The sequence below is a fragment of the Rhincodon typus genome, chromosome 13 (genome assembly GCF_021869965.1).
Source record: "Rhincodon typus isolate 14 chromosome 13, sRhiTyp1.1, whole genome shotgun sequence".
Lineage (NCBI taxonomy): Eukaryota > Metazoa > Chordata > Chondrichthyes > Orectolobiformes > Rhincodontidae > Rhincodon > Rhincodon typus.
In genome coordinates this window covers 25,648,130-25,666,783 of record NC_063344.1, presented here as the reverse complement: position 1 = coordinate 25,666,783, position 18,654 = coordinate 25,648,130, and the positions used below count along the sequence as shown (strand labels likewise).

The following is an 18,654-nucleotide window of genomic DNA, read 5'->3' as shown; positions in this document are numbered from 1 at the left end:
CTGTATGACTCTGATAGCTGCCTCTTCTCGTCAGCTCATTGGGTGAAATTTAAAAGAAGGTTATTTCCCTCACCCAGCCCTGAATTCCTTGTTTTCTAGTTTCTCATTCACCTGCCTCCTGCCTTCTCACAGGTTATCTTCTTCACAATACACAAAGCTTGCTCCCAAGACTTAATTTTCACTAAACTGCTGATGACATAACTTTCCTTCCTCACTCCCATTCTAATTGCTATGATTAACAATTTTCTCGCTTCAGGTACAGCTGCCCTCTAGTTCAATTCTTCTTCCTGGAATTCCACACTTGGGTCCCTGTGGTCAGGTTTCTCGCTCTGGCAAAGAAACAAAAATTGCCTTTTGCCAAAGTAGCAAATGACTTTCTAAGTGACTATGACAAAGGTGAAATAGCTCCTTCTCATTCTTCTAGATGAACCTGCAGCCTCTAATACAGTTGATTACATCACCCCTCTGCAACCACTGTTCCACTGTTTGCCAGTTGGATGGGTTGCACTTGCTTCTCATCTAATTGTAATAAGAGTATCACTTGCAATGTTATTGCTGATAACCCTATGGATCTATCCTTGGCCCTCTCCTGTTCTCCTTTGGTGATATCAGCAAAAACCACATCATCAGTTTTCACATATACGCTGATTGTACCCAGCTCACCACCATCTCGCACAACTTCACCACTGTTATCACAATGCTATTCAGACTTGACACACAGAAATTTCTTTCAATTAAATGTTGTGAAGATTGAAGCCATCATGTCTACAGTTCCGACAATAAACTCTGCTCTCTTGTCGATGACTCCATCCCTCCTGCAGGCAACTGTCTTAAGCTCAATAGACTATTTGCAATGTCAGTGGAATATTTGATCCCAAGATGAACTTCTGATCATATATCCATGTCACCATGAAAACTACCCATTTCCATCTCCATAACATTGTGTGACTCCTCCATTGTCTCAGCGGATGTTGCGGAAACCCTAATGCATTCATTTGTTACCTCTACAGTTGACTATTCCAAAGCGATCTAGGCTGGCCTCCCACGTTCTACCAAACTTAAAACCATTCAAAATGCTGCTGACCAAGTCCTAATTCACACCAAATAAAAACCAAAAGGACTGTGGATGCTGTAAACCAGGAACAAAAACAGAAGTTGCTGAAAAGCTCAGCAGGTCTGGCAGCATCTGTGAAGAAAACATCAGAGTTAACGTTTCGGGTCTGATGACCCTTCCTCAGGAACATTCCCAACTCAGTACTTTTATTGCATTTAATGGAAATCGGTGAAAATTTATCAACAAATGTACAGTAACAGGTTCAATAGTTCTTTAATATGGGTATTGAAAGCACAGTTGATTAAATTCTCCATAAATTACAAGGCTGTCATTAACCTAGTTACATAGCAGAACTGTTAGGGCTCTTGTAGCACAGTGGTGGTCGCCCTTGCTCTAAGCCAGGAGGCTGGGATACAAGACCCCCCTGCACTAGAAGTGTGCAATGACATCTCTGAATAGGTTAGCTAGAAAAAACTTCGCAGAAGCATTTTGGAACAGCCAAATTAACACTAGTGCTATTGATGGATGTGATTGTATTTCATAACAGCTACTTCTTCTCAATATCATTCACATTAAAATTATACCAATAGAAATAACCCACTGCAATTCATTCACTTGATAGTAAAGTAGTTTTGCTTAGAAATAAATCAGCACTGTAAATGCTGCTGCAATCACTGTACATCTCCTGAAATGTGGAGCTGTGTTTGTTCATGCTGCAGCAAAGGTGTTCCCTGACATCAGACAGCTGGTACTCCCTCCCAGCCTTTATCTGTTTAATCATCAACCTATGCTTCTCCCATCTCCCCTCTTCAATCACTACGTTCACCACAATCAGCTTTTATCTTGTTCATAGCTTGTTCTGGACCTTCAGCTTTTGGCCCAGAGACTCCACCCACTCACACTGATCATGTTTGTTCTCTGTTGCTGCCCTCTAGCTGAGCCACAGAGAGGTGGTAGGGACTCTGGAGGAAGTCCTGTACATGCTTTACAGACTATATTCTAATTGCCCGTTGCACTGCCACATTCTGACAGGCAGAAACTACTCAGGACCCAGTCTAAGGGCTTGGCCTGATAACAGACAGGTATTCTGGGAGCCCAACAAGCCTGCACATTAGCTTTAGTGGCACAAATCTGTCTTCTTAGGACAACCTGAGCTTATGGAATCACCATGCCAAGAGTATTTCAAGGTTGGCTAAATATTTCCGGCCAGTTTTGTGAGGTTACAAGGTTTTGTGAGGTTATAAGGTCCACAATTCAATTAAAAATGAATACATTCTTAAAAATTCCACCTTTCCTTGTGAGCACACAAGCACTTAAACGTAATATAAATCATAAATTGTTTACATAGATTTTATCACACTGACATTTTTATATATGTATGTAAATGAAATATATTTATATAAATCTTCTGTAAACAAAATTTATGAAATAAATGCTGCTGTAAGTTCTTCCATGATTTGTGGGGAACCTTCACATTTCTAAGCATGTTAGAATTGTGCAGGTTCCAGTTCTGCATGGATGGTATGATTTATTGCAAGCAACTTCCCAGACGTACCAAGCAAAAGGGACCTTGCGATGTTCCTGCATGACATAATGATCATCATTCTGTGGAAGAGCTCTCATGAGTCCAAAATCTCCAATCTTCACTAACTCGTTCGAGGCCAGCAAGATATTTCTAGCTGCCAGGTCACGGTGAATGAAGCGCTTGGACTCAAGGTAAGCCATGCCATTTGCTATCTGTATTGCATACTGGCACAATGTAGAAATGAGGAAGTAACCTTGGTTTTTTCTCAAACGATCCAATAATGAACCAAGTGGAGCCAGTTCAGTAACCTGAAGAAAGAAAGAAAGAAAATGTTAAAGGAATTTATGTATTAATGCAAAACATGACATCAGCCTGACACTATTTGCATTCTTAATGGAATATGGTCAAAAATCATACGACACCAGGTTATAATGGTCAAAAATCAGACGACACCAAGTTATAGTCCAACAGGTTTATTTGGAGACACAAGCTTTTGTAGTCTTGCTCTTTCTTCACGTGCACTGACACCTCCACATCATGGCTTAATGAAATGAGATATTGCAATCTTGATGTTCAGTAACAGAAATTAGTGATGCAGTGTCATTACACCTAGTAATCTATTTTAAAATCAGGCTGGGCAAAAGTTATTAAAACAAAAAATTGCGAATGCTGGAGATCTGAAACAAAAACAGAATTTGCTGGCAAAACTCAATTCTGGCAGGGTCTGTGGGAAGAAAGCAGAGCCAACATTTCGAAAAAAGTTGAGTTTCCTGACTCGATAAGGGAACTGGAGTACTTGGGAATAGCAGAGATTAAGACCTTCCCATGGTTTTTATTCTAATGCTAACAGTAAGGATCAGTGCTCCCATCTTACACTGACTATTAAATGAACAAGTTTTGTCAGTCTGCATCCAGTTCCCAATGGCACAAATCCCCAATATCAGACTACTTCAAATTAAACGCAACAGGCATTAATTTGGCAGCTCAACTCAGCAAAAGTTGAAAATGGAAATCTTACACAGCTGAACTTGCAGTTAAGACATGTCAGGAAGCATGAGTGGGAGCACAAATTGCAGCTGCTCCATGTCATTACAGATATAGCACTGTTGCTGTCAATTTATGTATCGTGCAAAATTACAGCCATTTTGTAACAGGGGCAGTATCCAACAATAATCCAGCAGCAAGTTTAAACAAAAGTACTTGCAGGGTAGAGGACAAGAAGTAGAAATGAAACCTAAATAATTTTGACAGTTTCTCTGCGATTTATGAGAAATTTTTCCTTACCATTTTCATAGGATGGGTTAGTACAACACCATACAAGCGAATCAGGTTGAGATGGTCAAGAGAATGCATAGCGTTGACTTCCCGTATAAAATCATCAAGAGCTTCAGGTTGGTTTAATACATCAGTTTTCAAGCACTTCACAGCCACATTTATCTGGTAAAAAGTAAGGAAAGATTGATTTCAAGTACCACTTACCTTTATGAAATATAATCCAGTCTATACCTCCTCTGGGATTACTGTAAGTCATACATGCAGTACAGAAACAGGCTATTCAGTCCAAGACAATGTTTGTGCTCCAGTGGAACCTCCTCTCATCTTTTCTCATCTAAATCTATCATAATCTTTTATTTCCTTCACCCTAATATGCTTATCCAGTTTTCCCTTCAATGTATCTATAACCATTTACCTCCATGCACACCATGTGGGTACCAAGTTCCATAGAATGAATCATAGAATCCCTACAGTTTGGAAACAGGCCATTCGGCCCAACAACTCTCCCCATCTACCTATCCCTGTAACTCTGCATTTTCCATGGCTAATCCATATAGCCTGCACATCTTTGGACTGTGGGAGGAAACCGGAGCACGCGGAGGAAACCCTTGCAGATGCAGGGAGAATGCGCAAACTCCACACAGACAGTTGCCAGAGGGCTGAATCGAACCCAGGTCCCTGGCGCTGTGAGGCAGCAGTGCTAACCACTGAGGATGTACAACATTCTCATTCCTTTTGCATTTCTTGATGATTATTATATTGATGGCCTTCTGTCATGCATTTTAAATATCTCTATTAGGTCACCCCTCGGCCTGTTTTATCTTTCTTGATATAAATACCCATATATTTCTGACATCATTGAAAACCTTCTGGATCCTTTACAGTGCCTCTATGTCCTTTTTATAACATTGGAACTAGAAACACATGCAGTGCTCTTCAGTGTAGGCTAACTTTGATACAGGTTTAGCACAATTTCCCTACTTTTCAATTCTATCCTTCTAGTGATTATGCCCTGTACTTTGGTTGCTTTTTATAGCCTTACTAACTTGTAATGCAAGTTTTTAATCATTTATGTGATGTAGGCGTCACTGGTTTAGCCAGCATTTATTGCTGCTCAATCACTGGGTCTGGAGTCTGGAGTCACAATTATGCCAGACCACGGTGAGCCACGCTGGGAGCAACTGTGTCCAGTTTGGGTTTCCCAGTGTTTAAAAAAGAATGTACTGACAATTGCAGGTGTTCAAAGGAAATTCACTGAAGCTGATTCCTAAACTGGTTCCTATCGGTGTCTATGGTTCACATGAGTTTCTATCCACTCTAATTTCTACCCCTATTTTTCATTTTCACTTGTATACTTACCTCATTTTCCTTTAAATCCATCAATGCTTTTTATCTCATATATTCACCGTGAAGAAGTTACCCCTGAATTCCCTATTAATTTTATCAGCAACTATGTTGTATAATACAGGGCAATGGCCACTAGTTCTAGCCTGAGCAACTGGGAATATCTTCATGCATATTGTTAAACCATATTAATTCCAGCTTTATTCAACTATATTCAGAATTGAATGAGCAGGTATGCAGTTCCACTGTGCAGTTTGAATGGGCTGATGTAGAAAGTACACCAGGTGTTAAAACTTCGGTAAATAGCAAAATGCAATCAATCAATTGTCCTGTTTCCAATAAGTCCATGATACCAATGCAATTATTTAATTTCCACTGGTGAGAATGGAAGAGGCCTTGTCCACAAATAAACTAATATTCTGGAAGGAGATGCACAGATCTATTAGTAGATTCCATAGAATTGGAAGCGGAAAGGATGAATGGGACGGGAAGAGGATTGGTAATATTACTTCCAAGTGGCCCCCATATGACAAGTCAAAGAGAGAAAAATAGTAGAATGGGGTCTATAAGCATACAATGATGAATGGCTCAATGAGCCCTTGGAGAGTGGTCAAAGAACAGCACAGAAGCAAAATTGTTCTTGGATAAGAACGAAGTTAAGTCTTGGAGAACAATGGAAAAGAAGGAAAGCTGTGCAAAGACGAATGATTGACACAGGGATTGGAAGTGAGGAATTAAGTACCTCAGAAGGAGAAATAAACTCAATCTCCTCATGACAGCATCATAGGAGAATGAAATAATACAGGAGAGTTCAGGGCTGAAGAGGAGAGGGAAAAAAAAGATAAAGAAAATGGGCACAGATCTGGCAGCAAGGTAAAGCTTAGAATAGATAGATCTTGTGATTGCTTAGGCAGTACTTACCAAAACTAACAGCACTATCATCTAGAAAGGCAAGGGCAGCAAATGCATGGAAACAAAACCGCTTGCAAGTTCCCTTCTAAACCACTTATGATCCTGACTTGGAAATATTTCACTATTCCTTCATTGTTGCTGTGCAATATACTGGGACTTACCCTCCAACAGTACTGTGGATCTACCTACATCAAATGAACTGCAGCATTCAAGATGGCAGCTCATCACCACCTTTGCAAGAGTAACTAGGGATGGGCAATAAATGCAAACCCAACCAGTGACACCATACATCCCATGAATTAAAAAAACCCAAAAGCATATAATGAAGGTATATCTTCACAATGAAAAGCAGGCAATCATTTAGACCATATTAGCTTCAATTAGTAATGTTCATTTTTCTATTAAATCTAGGTTTCAAGACTCATCACCCTGTAAACCTGTACTTACAATTTTTCCAGAAGGTGACTGCCATTCACCCCGTCTCACAACTCCAAAGGACCCATCACCTAATTTCTCATGAAGGGTTAGATCCTTCTCAGTGATCAAACACGTCAGTGTCTGGTTTCCTTCAGCTGGTGGTGGAGGAGTTGGTAGTTTGCGAAATGTTGCTCCTGCCTGAGGCTGCAATTCAGATTCTGGACGTTTTCCACTGAACACCTGAAAAATATATTAACAACTGTGAAGAGACAGAGTCCACCTTATACAAATTTGCATCAGAGTGCCCTCAGTAAATTGAAGGCAACATCTTGCGGTGCAGTGGTAGTGTCCCTACCATTAGGCTTGGAAGCCTAGGTTCAAGTCCCACCTGCTCCAGAGATGTGTAATAACATCTGAACAGGTTGATTAGAAAAATAGGTTAATGTCTTGCTGAACTAAAGTTCACAGTAAATTCAAGCAAAGATAGCAAAGTTGTCTCAACTGTGCCAACACAACATACCAGAGACTCACAGAATTGTTACAACAGAAGAAGGCCATTCAGTCTATCATGCCTGCATGGGTCCTATTACCTAATGCCAATCTCCTGACTTTTTCCCATATCCGTGCCTACTGTTTCTATCCAAATAATCATCCAATGCCCTCTTGAATGTCTCGATCAAACCTGTCTCCATCACATTTCTAAGCAGGACACTCCATATCCTCCCAACTCGCTGTTTGATAGAGTATTTTCTAACGTCACCATTGCTGTGTTTGCACATCACTTTGAATCTCTGCTCTCTTACTTGCTTTTCCCCCATAGCGGAGAGATCTAGTAGGGCCTTTTCAACAGAAGTTTGCATTGATTAGATCCTGGTATCAATATATGGTCAATAACAAATGAAGATGAATTGATTTATTTTCCTCTCAATTTTATTTTTCAGTTTCTTGTTAATTACAGTTTTTTTTAGTCAGAAAATGCAAGATGACCTTCTTTTTCATCTGTGGGATTTTCAAAAATGGAAAGCACCTCTGCAAATTAACAGAGAAGCACAATGGGTTTCCACTGTCAAAGAATTAGAATTAACAACAGAAGGAACTTCTTCACAAAGAATTCAGAGTGTATAATTCACTTTCCAGGTTAGTTTCTGCCTCAGCCACTATAACAAACTTCAAGAGTAGGCAGATGGACAATGACATAATCTTTGACAGGAGATAGTAGGCAAGTACAATTCAAACTAATTTCTTTCAAAAAAATTAAAAAGTCAACACAGATTAGCTGGACATTGCATTATTTCCATGTTCTAATTTCTAGAAGCATTGGGTTCTTGCACACGGTGATGCTCCAGACTCATTTCTTTCCCACTTTAGGTTTGCTGGGAATACATAGTCCTTAAAAATATCTGAGAGGGGGAGTTGGAAAAATTGGCTGGATTTGGACAATTTCTGGATTTTGAAAAGTTTATCGTGAAATGTCTTGGAACTGATGATCCAAACATTTAGTATGCTGTGGTACATCAATTGTTTCCAACAGTCAAATTGATGTTTGAAAAGAATGCAAGGCAAAGCTTTTGAGAGACATAAAAAAATGGGTTTTATGGCTTTAATTGTTTGACAAACTTTGTTTAAAAGAGATTGAGCCGTGTAATAAAGGTTGCCTAGGAACAACCTCTGAAGCAAAGTTACTGTTTCAGTTTGCACACCCAGGTGTGTCAATTGAAGGAACAGACTTCCAAAAATCTGTGAAAAGAAAAATTTCTCTCCCAGTCTTCACATTCAGGATGCCCTTCAATGCGTAGTAGGGCATTGCCACTGTGCTAATGGAACGGAGTTCAAATTCATAGAATCCCCACAGTGTGGAAACAGGCCCTTCGGCCCAACAAGTCCACACCGAACCTCAGAGCATCCCACCCAAACCCGTCCCCCTATAACCCACCTAATCTACACCTCCCTGAACACTACGGGCACAGATTGGGAATCCATTGGGCACTGTGGGCCTGAGGTCACAGAATTGTACTCAACCACAATCTCAATCAATATCAGTGCCTAGAATATCCCCTACTTTACCATTACCATCAAATCAGGATATCAACGTTTATTCAAGGAACAGTTCAGGAGCATATGCCAGGAATAGCATCAGGCATATTTAAAATTGAACTGTCAATTTGGTGGAGCTATAACATGGGACTACTTGCATGGCATCAGTGGAAAATGAATGCAATAGACAGAAATAAGCGATCCAAAAACTAATGTGATCTACACTCTGCAGTCCTGCCACATCCAGGTGTAAATGGTGGCAGGCATCAGGAGAAGGAGGTTTCAGAAATGTCCCCGCCCGTGAAGCGGCAGGGTGGGGAGGCGTGGAATAAATGTGATATACAAGGTTGAAGTATTTCATAAGTATGACCTTCATGGGAAGGGGATGGCTTAGTGGTATCATCACTGCACTGTTAATCCAGAGACCCAGACACACATTCTGGCAAACCGGATTCAAATCCCGCCATGACTGATGGTGGAATCTGAATTTAATAAAAAAACTGGAATTAAGAATCTAATGACCATGAAACCATTATTGATTGTTGGAAAAACAACAATTGTTGTATCACTGTACCTTCAATGTCGCTGGGTCAAAATCCTGGAACTCCCTTGCGAATAACCTGATTGGAGTACGCACACCATATAGTCTGGAACAAACAATCCTGGAGCAACTCAGCAGTCTGGCAATTATCTGAATAACATCATATCAGAATCAAAACATTGTCTCTGTTTCTCTCTAGATCCACTGAGTTTCTCCAGCATTCTGAGAGTTTATTTCAGATTTCTAGCACTGCCATATTTTGCTTTTATTCATGTAAACTGTAGTGTTCAAGAAAGCAACTCACCACTGCCTTGCGAAGAGTAATTACCTATGAGCAACAAATGCAGACATTGCTAGTGATTCTCAGATTCCATGAAAGAATAAAAAAGAATGAGCATCAATTTTCTTTTCAAAAAATGCTTAATACTAGAACTCATCCTTAATGTTATTTTTCCATAACTGGGTATCCACTCAAACCAGGTAGCAGACGAAAGGGTTACATTTCCAATATACTAAGAGCAACTTGTCTGTTAGCTAACTCTAACTCTAGAAAGGGGGATCAAAAGACAACTGGCTAAAAATAATGCAGTGAGCAGGAGGTACTTTATTTAAATCTGTTCTGTGCCAAAGAATTTCCTGAGACTTGTATCCACCCTGAATGATAAAAGCGGGTGTATGTTTTGTCACAGAGAAGCTGTGATGTGTTGATTGATTGGTACCAGGACCTTGAGCTGCTGATTACACTATCAGCCACTGCTGCCAAAAACGGCAATGAACACATGTAATTTTAGAAGCTACTTAATCCTGGATTTCCTGTTTGTTTGCACTTCTGGCACACACAGCAAGAGACAGAAAATGGGGGATGGGAAGAGTAGGGAAAGACAAACAGAGATTTTAAATCAAGAACTGACAGAAGTTCTGGACCAAGCATATTATCATAAAATCATTGTTACAGATCTGATTACAGTTCACGTCGTATCAGCTAATGAGACTTTGGTACCAAGCATAAACAAATTTGACAACAAAAAAGTAAAACTAGCCAAGATGATGAGTTCATAGATGCTTTCAGGTTGTATTGTTAGAATAGTATCTCCCTGGAGCTAAACAGAGAACTGGAAAGAGACAGCTGAATAACAGACACACCAGCAGCTCCTCGGACAATGAAGCTGTGTGGAGGGACAGCCACCAACAAAAAAAAGAGAGGCACAGCTCCACAGAGGGGGAAGGAGAGGTGCAACCCCCAATCTAGAAATACCAGTCATACCCACCATACCAGAGCTCCGGAAAACCGGAAGCAACAGCGCTCAATTAAAGCATGACAGCCCCTCTGTCGGACTCAGAACTGGGCCTTCCTGGCTTTGTCTTTACCCTGATGACACCAAATCACAACAGTGTCCCCAGAGAGGAACAGCACGGCACTGACAGTGTCCAACAGTTTGGCCACACTAAGGGGATGCAGGGACTCCCCCAGTGATGAAACCCATGGGTGAACGGTCACTGGCTATATGGGTAATTTTATCAAATCTTAAAAATGGGTTTTAAAGTTGCTAACATAAAACGAGTTTTAAAATTGCCAGTATAAAATGGGTTTTAAAATTGCCAGTGTGTAGCGTTAAGTCCAGTATGCAACCTGTTTCCATATTGGCTTACCAGACCAATGTCAAAGCAGACCTCCTATTTCTGCAGGAGCGCAGGGTACCACACCTCATCAGCTATAGGAAATGATCGAACTTATAGGCCTATGTGCCATCAATTTGGTCAGGAGGAAACAACTGCTGTTCCTCTGGCCTGGGTATTTTGCTATGAAGAGGCAACTTCATCATCTCCAAGGTTAAGGGGGTGGTGGGCAAGTTCATTCTCATAGCAGACGTTATGTACAGAAACGCTCACCTGACATTAATTAACACGTACTCCCTGATGGTAAAGAGTAAGTGACTGGATGTCCTGCAACAGCTCCCACTCTGCTGGTGCCATCCAGGCCGGTCATTCTGGCTAGAGATTTCAACCGCATCATCAATGCAGCTAGACGATCCGGAGGAGCTGACAGCAAACTGGATTCCACGTCCAGATTGCTGATGGAAACTGTTAAAGTTGCCAAGCACAACATCATCAGCACCCCTACAGACAGAGCGCAGTGTAGATACATCTGGTCACGGTGAGACAGGTCTGTTAAGGATAGATTTCCTGTTTGTGTCCCACACGCTCTCTGTCAGATCCACCGAGGTCAAGCCAATGTTCTTCTCTGACCGCTGCCTTCTGCTGGCTAAGTGTCACCTACAGGATGACCAGCAGGCCAGCAAGGGAACAGTGAAGTTGAATGTAAAACTTGACCCCAGAACACAAAGGAGCTCAAAAGGGATTAGACAGGTTGGAGAACCATGAAGCCCCTCTGAGTCTCCAGCAGACTGGTGGGTAACAGTCAAGGGGAACATCAAGAGGTTCTCGATTCTCAAAGGTGTTCAAAAGCAGGAGAGAGAAAGCGACAGCGACAGCGACAGTGAGAGCTGTCACAGAGGATCTCCAGGAGGTGAAGAACCAGCAAGCCTCGCTCTTTGTCTCTGAGGCCTCCAAATGGTCCGGAGTCCGCACCATACAGCACAGCTGGACGAGACATGCTCTCGTTTCTTCTTCCAGAAGGTGCACAAGAAAAGCTCTGTGCTCAGCAACCTGAAGGAAAAAAGTTGGCTTGGTAATGTCATCTCAGTCTGACATCCTGAAGATGCCAGACTGTATGACACAAAGCTCCCAGACAGCATGGCCTCTCAGTTGTGCACACGGGAGAGGATGGACCAGCTGTTATCCCTGAATGAGATGAACAAGGCCCTCGAGTCCTCAGAAAAGAACAAAACTCCCAGAAACAACAGCTTACCAGCTGAGTTGTATTCAGCGCTGTGGGACTTTATTGGTCAGGACCTGCTAGTGGTGTATGACAGTATGCTTCTGGCATTTATGAGGAAAGGCACTATCACCCTCATCTACAAGCAGAAGGGTGAGAGGGAAAATTTAGAAATTGGTGACCAATTTCACTGTTGACTGTGACTTTCAAAATCCCAGTTGGTCATCACCAACTGGGTCAGGTCTGCTCTGGGATCAGTAATTCACCCCCGAACAAACCTGTGTTGTGCAAGAAAGAAATGTCTTTGCTTTGTTTGTTGTATAGAGTCAAACTGCAATGTTTGTTTGTTTCTTTATATTCTACTGTACAGAGCCAAACTGCTTTAGTAACTATGTACGTATATAAAGATATTTTTATGAATAGAGTATATTTTGAAATAAAGAAAAGAACCGGTATTATACAATGGGATAGAGAATACAAATAACATCCTAGAAATAGCTGTAAATCAGGAAAGTGAAGGGTGGGGGATCTGAAGAAAATTACAGTCACCAGGAAAGTGGTTCTGAGCTAATTACTGGAGCTGTGGGCTGACAAGTCCCAGATCCTGATTGACTTTGTTCCAGGGTCTTAAAAGGAATGGCTAATGACAGTAGAGTGGAAAATAATGAATGTAACTCCTGTATTCTAAAAGGGAGCTAGAAAGCCAATTAGTTTAACATCTGATTATAGAAAAGTTCAAGGTAATCAGACGGAGTCAGCATGGTTTTATTGGAGTTTTTTGAAGTAGTAACATGCTGGGTATAAAGGAAAATTGATGTACATACTGTACTTGGATTTCCAGAAAGCATCTGATTAGGTGATATATCAAAGCTTATTGAGGAAAATAAAGGCTTATGCTGTGTTGGCATGGAAAGAAAATTGGGTAGCTAACAGCAAACAGAATTGGCATAAAAATGGGTCTTTTTATGATTGGCAAGATGTGATGCAACAGGGGATCAGTGCTGGGGTTCACCTTTTCACAATTTATATAAATGACTTGAACGAAGGGACTAACATTATGATTGGTAAATTTGCTATTGACAAAGATATATAAGTTGTCAAGAGGAAGTAAGGAAGCTACAAAAGGATAGATAGATTAAACAAGTGGGCAAGGATTTGGCAAATGGAGTATAATGTGCGAAAATGTGAAATTGTTCATGTGTCAGTAATTAGTACAAAGCACATTATCTAAATGGTGAGAAATCACAGAGCTCTAAGATGCAGAGGAGGCTGGGTATCCTCATGTACGGACAGTAGAAGGTTAGTACGCAAGTACAGCAAGTAATTTGGAAAGGTGATAGAACTTTTTTTTAAATGTGAAAAGAATTGAATATACAAGTCAGCAAAATATGCCTCAATTATGCAGGGCTTTGATGAGTCCACATCGGGATTACTGTGTAAAGTATTCATCTCCTTATCTTGCCAAAAATAAAATGACCCATTTATGCCAATTCCGTTTACTGTTAGCTACCCAATCTTCTTTCGACGCCAACTCAGTATAAGCCTTTATTTTTCTCAATAAGCTTTGATATATCACCTAATCAGATGTAAATGCATTGGACGAAGTTCAGAAAAGGTTTCTACTAGACTACAACCGGGAATGGGTAGGTTGTCATACAAAGAAAAGTTGGGAAGGCTTGTATCTGCTGGAGCTTAGAAGAGAATGAGGTGACTTGATTCAGACATACAAGATCCTGAAGGGTTTTGACACGGTGCATCTGGAAAACATGTTTCCGCTTGTGGAAGAATCTAAAACTGGAGGTCACTGTTCAGAAATCAAGACTCTTACCAATTGTTATAGATGCACCATAGAAAGCATTCTATCTGGATGAATCACGGCTTGGTAAGGCAGCCACTCTACCCAGGACCATAAGAAACTACAGAGAGTTGTGATCACATCCCAGTCCATCATGCAAGCCAACCTTCTATCCATTGACTCCGTCTATACTTGTCACTACCTTGGGAAGGCAGCCGACATAATCAAAGACCCCTCCCATCCTGGTTTATAATCCCTTCCAACCTCTTCTGTTGGGCAGAAGATACAAAAACTTAAACACACGTACCAAAACGTTCTTAGACCGTTCTGAGGAAGGATCACCGGACCCGAAACATTAACTCTGATTTCTCTTCACAGATGCTGCCAGACCTGCTGAGACTTTCCATCAGTTACTGCTTTTGTTTCCAACTTCACTACTGATGGCCACTGCAGACTGAGATGTCCTTGGGCAGTGCTTGGTGCTCTGAATACCTTCCTGCAAGGGTCTTTATCAATGTGATGGTCTACTGCACTTTTCAAAACCTGACCCTCCAGCCTTGTGAACCTTGAGTATAATGAGGGCCTGGACAGGAATAGCTTATTGGGAGAAGGAGGAGCAACAGGCAAAATAGGATGAATTAAAGGCAGAGATGCAACTGAACAAAAAGTTGCCAGATCTGCACAAGGAGATTACCTCCTCACCCTCATGGGTGTTAGGTGTTCTATTGCCCTGGGACATCTTGCTACTCTGTAGTGCAGTTGCAGGCTTGACAAACTCTCTTCACGAGGAAACCAGTGTTGATTGCCTTGGGTGTCTGAGACCTAATTCAAAACCGTGCCGCCTGTAATGTTAATAGGTTTTCTCTCCAATCTTCATTTCAATGAAGGGAAAATTCAAACTTGAGTTAGTATTCTACCAAGTGGGGTTTCATTCACAAAAGCTGAACTGGTTCCTGTTTTCCTCCTCAAACTTGAAAATCTGGTCCAAGTGCCTGCATTCACAGGCATACAAGGAACTCTTTGTGCAACATCAGCCCGCTCTCAACGAAAGTTTAGGAGAAGAACAGAGGCCTCACAAAGATGACAACCAGATTTTCTCCACATCTTACATTTGTTTAGCTAATACTAACAGATCTTTGAATACTGATCCAAATTGGGTATGTCATATTCTGTAGTTGTCAGCATCTAGTCAGGCTATGAAGTAGCACCCCTTCAGGACATTCAGCAGTATGACATATCTGCTGGGGTTGGAACTCATTTGTAGTTAATGATTCTCTCTGGTTGGGAACTGCTTTTCATCTCGGACTACTTCACTGGCAACATTTGGTGAAGAACATTAAAAATAAAAGGCCACCTCTTTTAACTAACTGAATATCTCAGTATTGATCAATTGACAAATGAATGTTTGACATTATTGCCTGATTTCATTAAGGAGTTTAAATAATAGCTTGTCACAAAGTTCTGTTCACCCATGTCTTTCTCTTAAATTTGTAAATTATATACAGTATAATCCCCGATGACAATAAGGAGATTTGTGAATCACTATCAATGTAAATCAGCTACCAAGCAAATACTACTTTGAGACTGAAGTATCACTGACACTTGAAACTCAGAAAAAGTTAAAGACTATTTGTGAAGTCATCCAGACACAGAAGTGGGGCTCCATATTCAGACATGGGAGTCCCATTACATATGCTCTGGTACTTCCAATTCAAATCAGCTCCTCATTGTTAATTGTTACAGGTCTTCGGAAATCACAGCTGCCATGACAATGAGGCATTCCCTTCTCAAAAGGAACTCTCAGACAGATCTATGAAAATCACTGATCCTTAACACAATTCAATTAAAGCTTTATTGCAATGGCACCAGGTTAGTCAACCGACATAACCTAATCAATAGGCTGTTTATATTACCAAGGACATGCTGTGGGAATTCCAAAAACTCTGACATGAAGTTGGAAACAGTACGAGATAATGCTGTAGTGTTCTGACTGCATGATCATTTCCTACTGCATCACCCCAAGATATGTTTCAAATTGTGAACATTTCACTCACAAAAATTCATCCTATTATGTTGCTTTCTAAAAATATCAATTTTATCTTGCCCAGAAGGCCAGAAATAAATGAACATAGATATCTCAGACGGTTGTGAGAACTGAAATTAGAATGAGAGGGAGGGATAGACCATGAAGAGTTCTGAGAACAAGGATGAGAATTTTAAAATCAAAACACTGCTAATCCAACTGCGAGTAGGTCAGGGAGCACTGGAATGATTGATGAATATTTGTGAGACTAAGGACATAGGAATCAAAGTTTTGGATGAACTCAAGCTTACTGAAGGTAGAATGTGGAAGATCCAGCTAGGAGTGCTTTTGAATAGTCCAGTCTATAGGCAAAGACATGAATATGGTTTTAAGCAAATGAGCTGAAACTAGGACAGAGTCGGAGGATGTTACAGAAGGTAGAAATACAGAGTTTTAAAAACAGTGTGGATATAGCTGGTCAAAAGATCACCTTGGGGTCAAGTATGGTACAAAGGTTTTGGCAGGGTGTGCATTTGGCTTCAGACATTCCCCAGGGTAAGGGGAGGAGTTAGTGATCAGGGCACAAAGTATGTCAAGTACACGAAAAGAAAAACTTAATTGGAGGAAGATTCTACTCATCCAGTTTTGGATGTTGAATAAGCTGTTGGATCATTTAGCAACTCCTTTGAGTTGACGGAGATGGTGGTAAGGTACAACTACTTTTATTTCGAACTTTGTCATGGAATGAGCACATCACGGCCAAAGTCAGCATTTGTTGCCCATTTCAAATGGCCCTTGAAATGAGAGGCTTGTAGGGCCATTTCACATTGCTATTGCTGGAGTCACAGGTAGGGTAGATCAGACAGGGACATCTGATTCCCTTCCCTAAAGAACATCAGTGAAACAGGTAGGTTTTGAGAACAATGTAATACAGTTCCAACATTACAATGACCAGTTTTGTTTTTCAGATTTATTAATTGAATTTATTTACATACACATCTCCAGAGTATTAGCCTGGGATTTTCGGTTACTAGGCTAATGACATTATCACTATATCACCAACTTTACCGGAGTACATGAGAACTAATACTGTGTGGAATTTTTACTGTACTGTGCCAGTCCCAAGAGTGGAACAGGAAGTTCCGAGGGCCTTTTGAAATGGGCAACAAATGTTGACCTTGCCCACGATGTCCAAATTCCTTGAACAAGATGACCATTTTGCTTGAATGACTGCTATTCAGGATGAAAGCAATTCAGACCAAATTCTGTTATTAACAGAAAAAACTATTTATTGTCACACAACTTTAACAAATGCCAAAGAAAAGAAAGAATTTCTAATCTACTACTTTCTGACTCAAACAATTCCTTCAGAAACCCCAAATGCATTCACACTCATTCGTGATTAAGGCAGATGGTTTGACAGATATTATGAGTTGTAAAAAGTATAGATGAGAACTGAATTCTGAAGATGAAAAATCCAGATCTGAAGGGTGTCTCTCTCAGTTTCTTTTAATTTCAATAATGATTACTTGCTGTACAGTGATGGCCATAATTGACTGTAATAGCTGATCTAGTGGACCCAAGACTTTTCCTGTTAGAATTCTTTCTTCTAAGCTTTTTTTTAAGTTTGTCTGTCTAAAAGGGATAGAAACGAATATCTTCAGTTTGCAGTTTCAGGATGTCTCTGGCTGCCCAGCACATGCAACTTTGCAACTCAACCGATCAACAGGTTGTCAGCAAGCAGACTTTCCTTAACTCAAAGACTCTTGGTGCCACTCTGTCTCAAAGTATACTGCTCGTTGCTTCAAAAACACACATTGCCTTACATAGCTAAAAGTTTGCACCACTTGACTGCTTTTTACCCCAATTTGCAAAACTCGCCTGATATTTTAGCTATATAGCAGTCTAAATCTCATTTCAGTTTATAGTCCAAAAAAAATAAAAATATGTGGTTCCTTACAAAGACCCGAAGTAAATTTGTGGGCTGGTGCATTACAAATTTAGCCTTTATGTTTAAGACATGTAAAACAAGCAAAAGCCAATTTATAGGGTTAACTGACGATAACACAACGTGGAGCTGGAAGAACACAGCAGGCCAGGCAGCATAAGAGGAGCAGGAAAGTTGATGTTTTGGGTCAGAACCCTTCTTCAGAAATGGGGAGGGAGAAGGGAGGTGGGAAATAAATAGATTGGAGGGGTGGGGCTGGGGAAGGTAGTAGGAGGATGATAGGTGAGTGCAGGTAGGGAGTGGTGGGGTGGATAGGTGGGAGAGAAGATGGACAGGTTGTATCAGGTCAAGGAGGCAGGAATGAGAGGGACGATTGGGCATGGGATGAGGCTGGGTGTGGGGAGATTTTAAAACTGGTTAATTCCACATTTAGGCCATCAGGCTGTAGGCTCCTGACGCGGAATATGAGGTGTTGCTCCTCCAGTTTGCGGGTGGTGTCATTGTAACACTGGAGGAGGCCCAGCATAGACATGCCACTCAGGGAGTGAGGGGGACGTTAAAATGGTTGGCAACCGGAAGGTTTGTCATTTGTCGCGAACAGAGCGTAGATGCTCTACAGAATGATTTCCGAGTCTATGCTTGGTTCACTGATGTAGAGGAGGCCACATCAGCAGCAGCGGATACAGTAGACCAAGTTGATGGATGTACAGGTGAACCCTTGTCGGATATGAAAGGTTTGTTTAGGGCATTAAATGGAGGTGAGGGGGGAGTTGTTGGGCAGGTGTAGCACTTCCTGCGGTTGCAGGGAAAGGTGCCGGGTGTGGTGGGGTTAGTGGGGAGTGTGGAGCAGACAAGGGAGTCGCAGAGTGAGTGATCCCTACAAAAGGCAGATAGGGATGGGGAGGGAAATATCTCTTTGGTTGTAGGGTCGGATTGTAGGTGTCGGAAGT

General features: G+C 41.1%; 1 protein-coding gene across 5 annotated transcripts in view; it reads right to left on the bottom strand.

Annotated features, from left to right (window-relative positions):
• Positions 1 to 18,654, bottom strand: part of tnk2b (tyrosine kinase, non-receptor, 2b) — a 252,032-nt gene that overhangs the window by 69,886 nt on the left and 163,492 nt on the right. For all 5 annotated transcript variants that reach the window (XM_048604620.1, XM_048604621.1, XM_048604624.1 and 2 more), the window contains 3 exons: positions 6,558 to 6,767; positions 3,864 to 4,016; positions 2,610 to 2,887 (listed from right to left, as the gene is read on the bottom strand). In XM_048604620.1, coding sequence (XP_048460577.1) covers positions 2,610 to 2,887; positions 3,864 to 4,016; positions 6,558 to 6,767 — 641 coding nt within the window. The remainder of the gene's footprint in view (positions 1 to 2,609; positions 2,888 to 3,863; positions 4,017 to 6,557; positions 6,768 to 18,654) is intronic.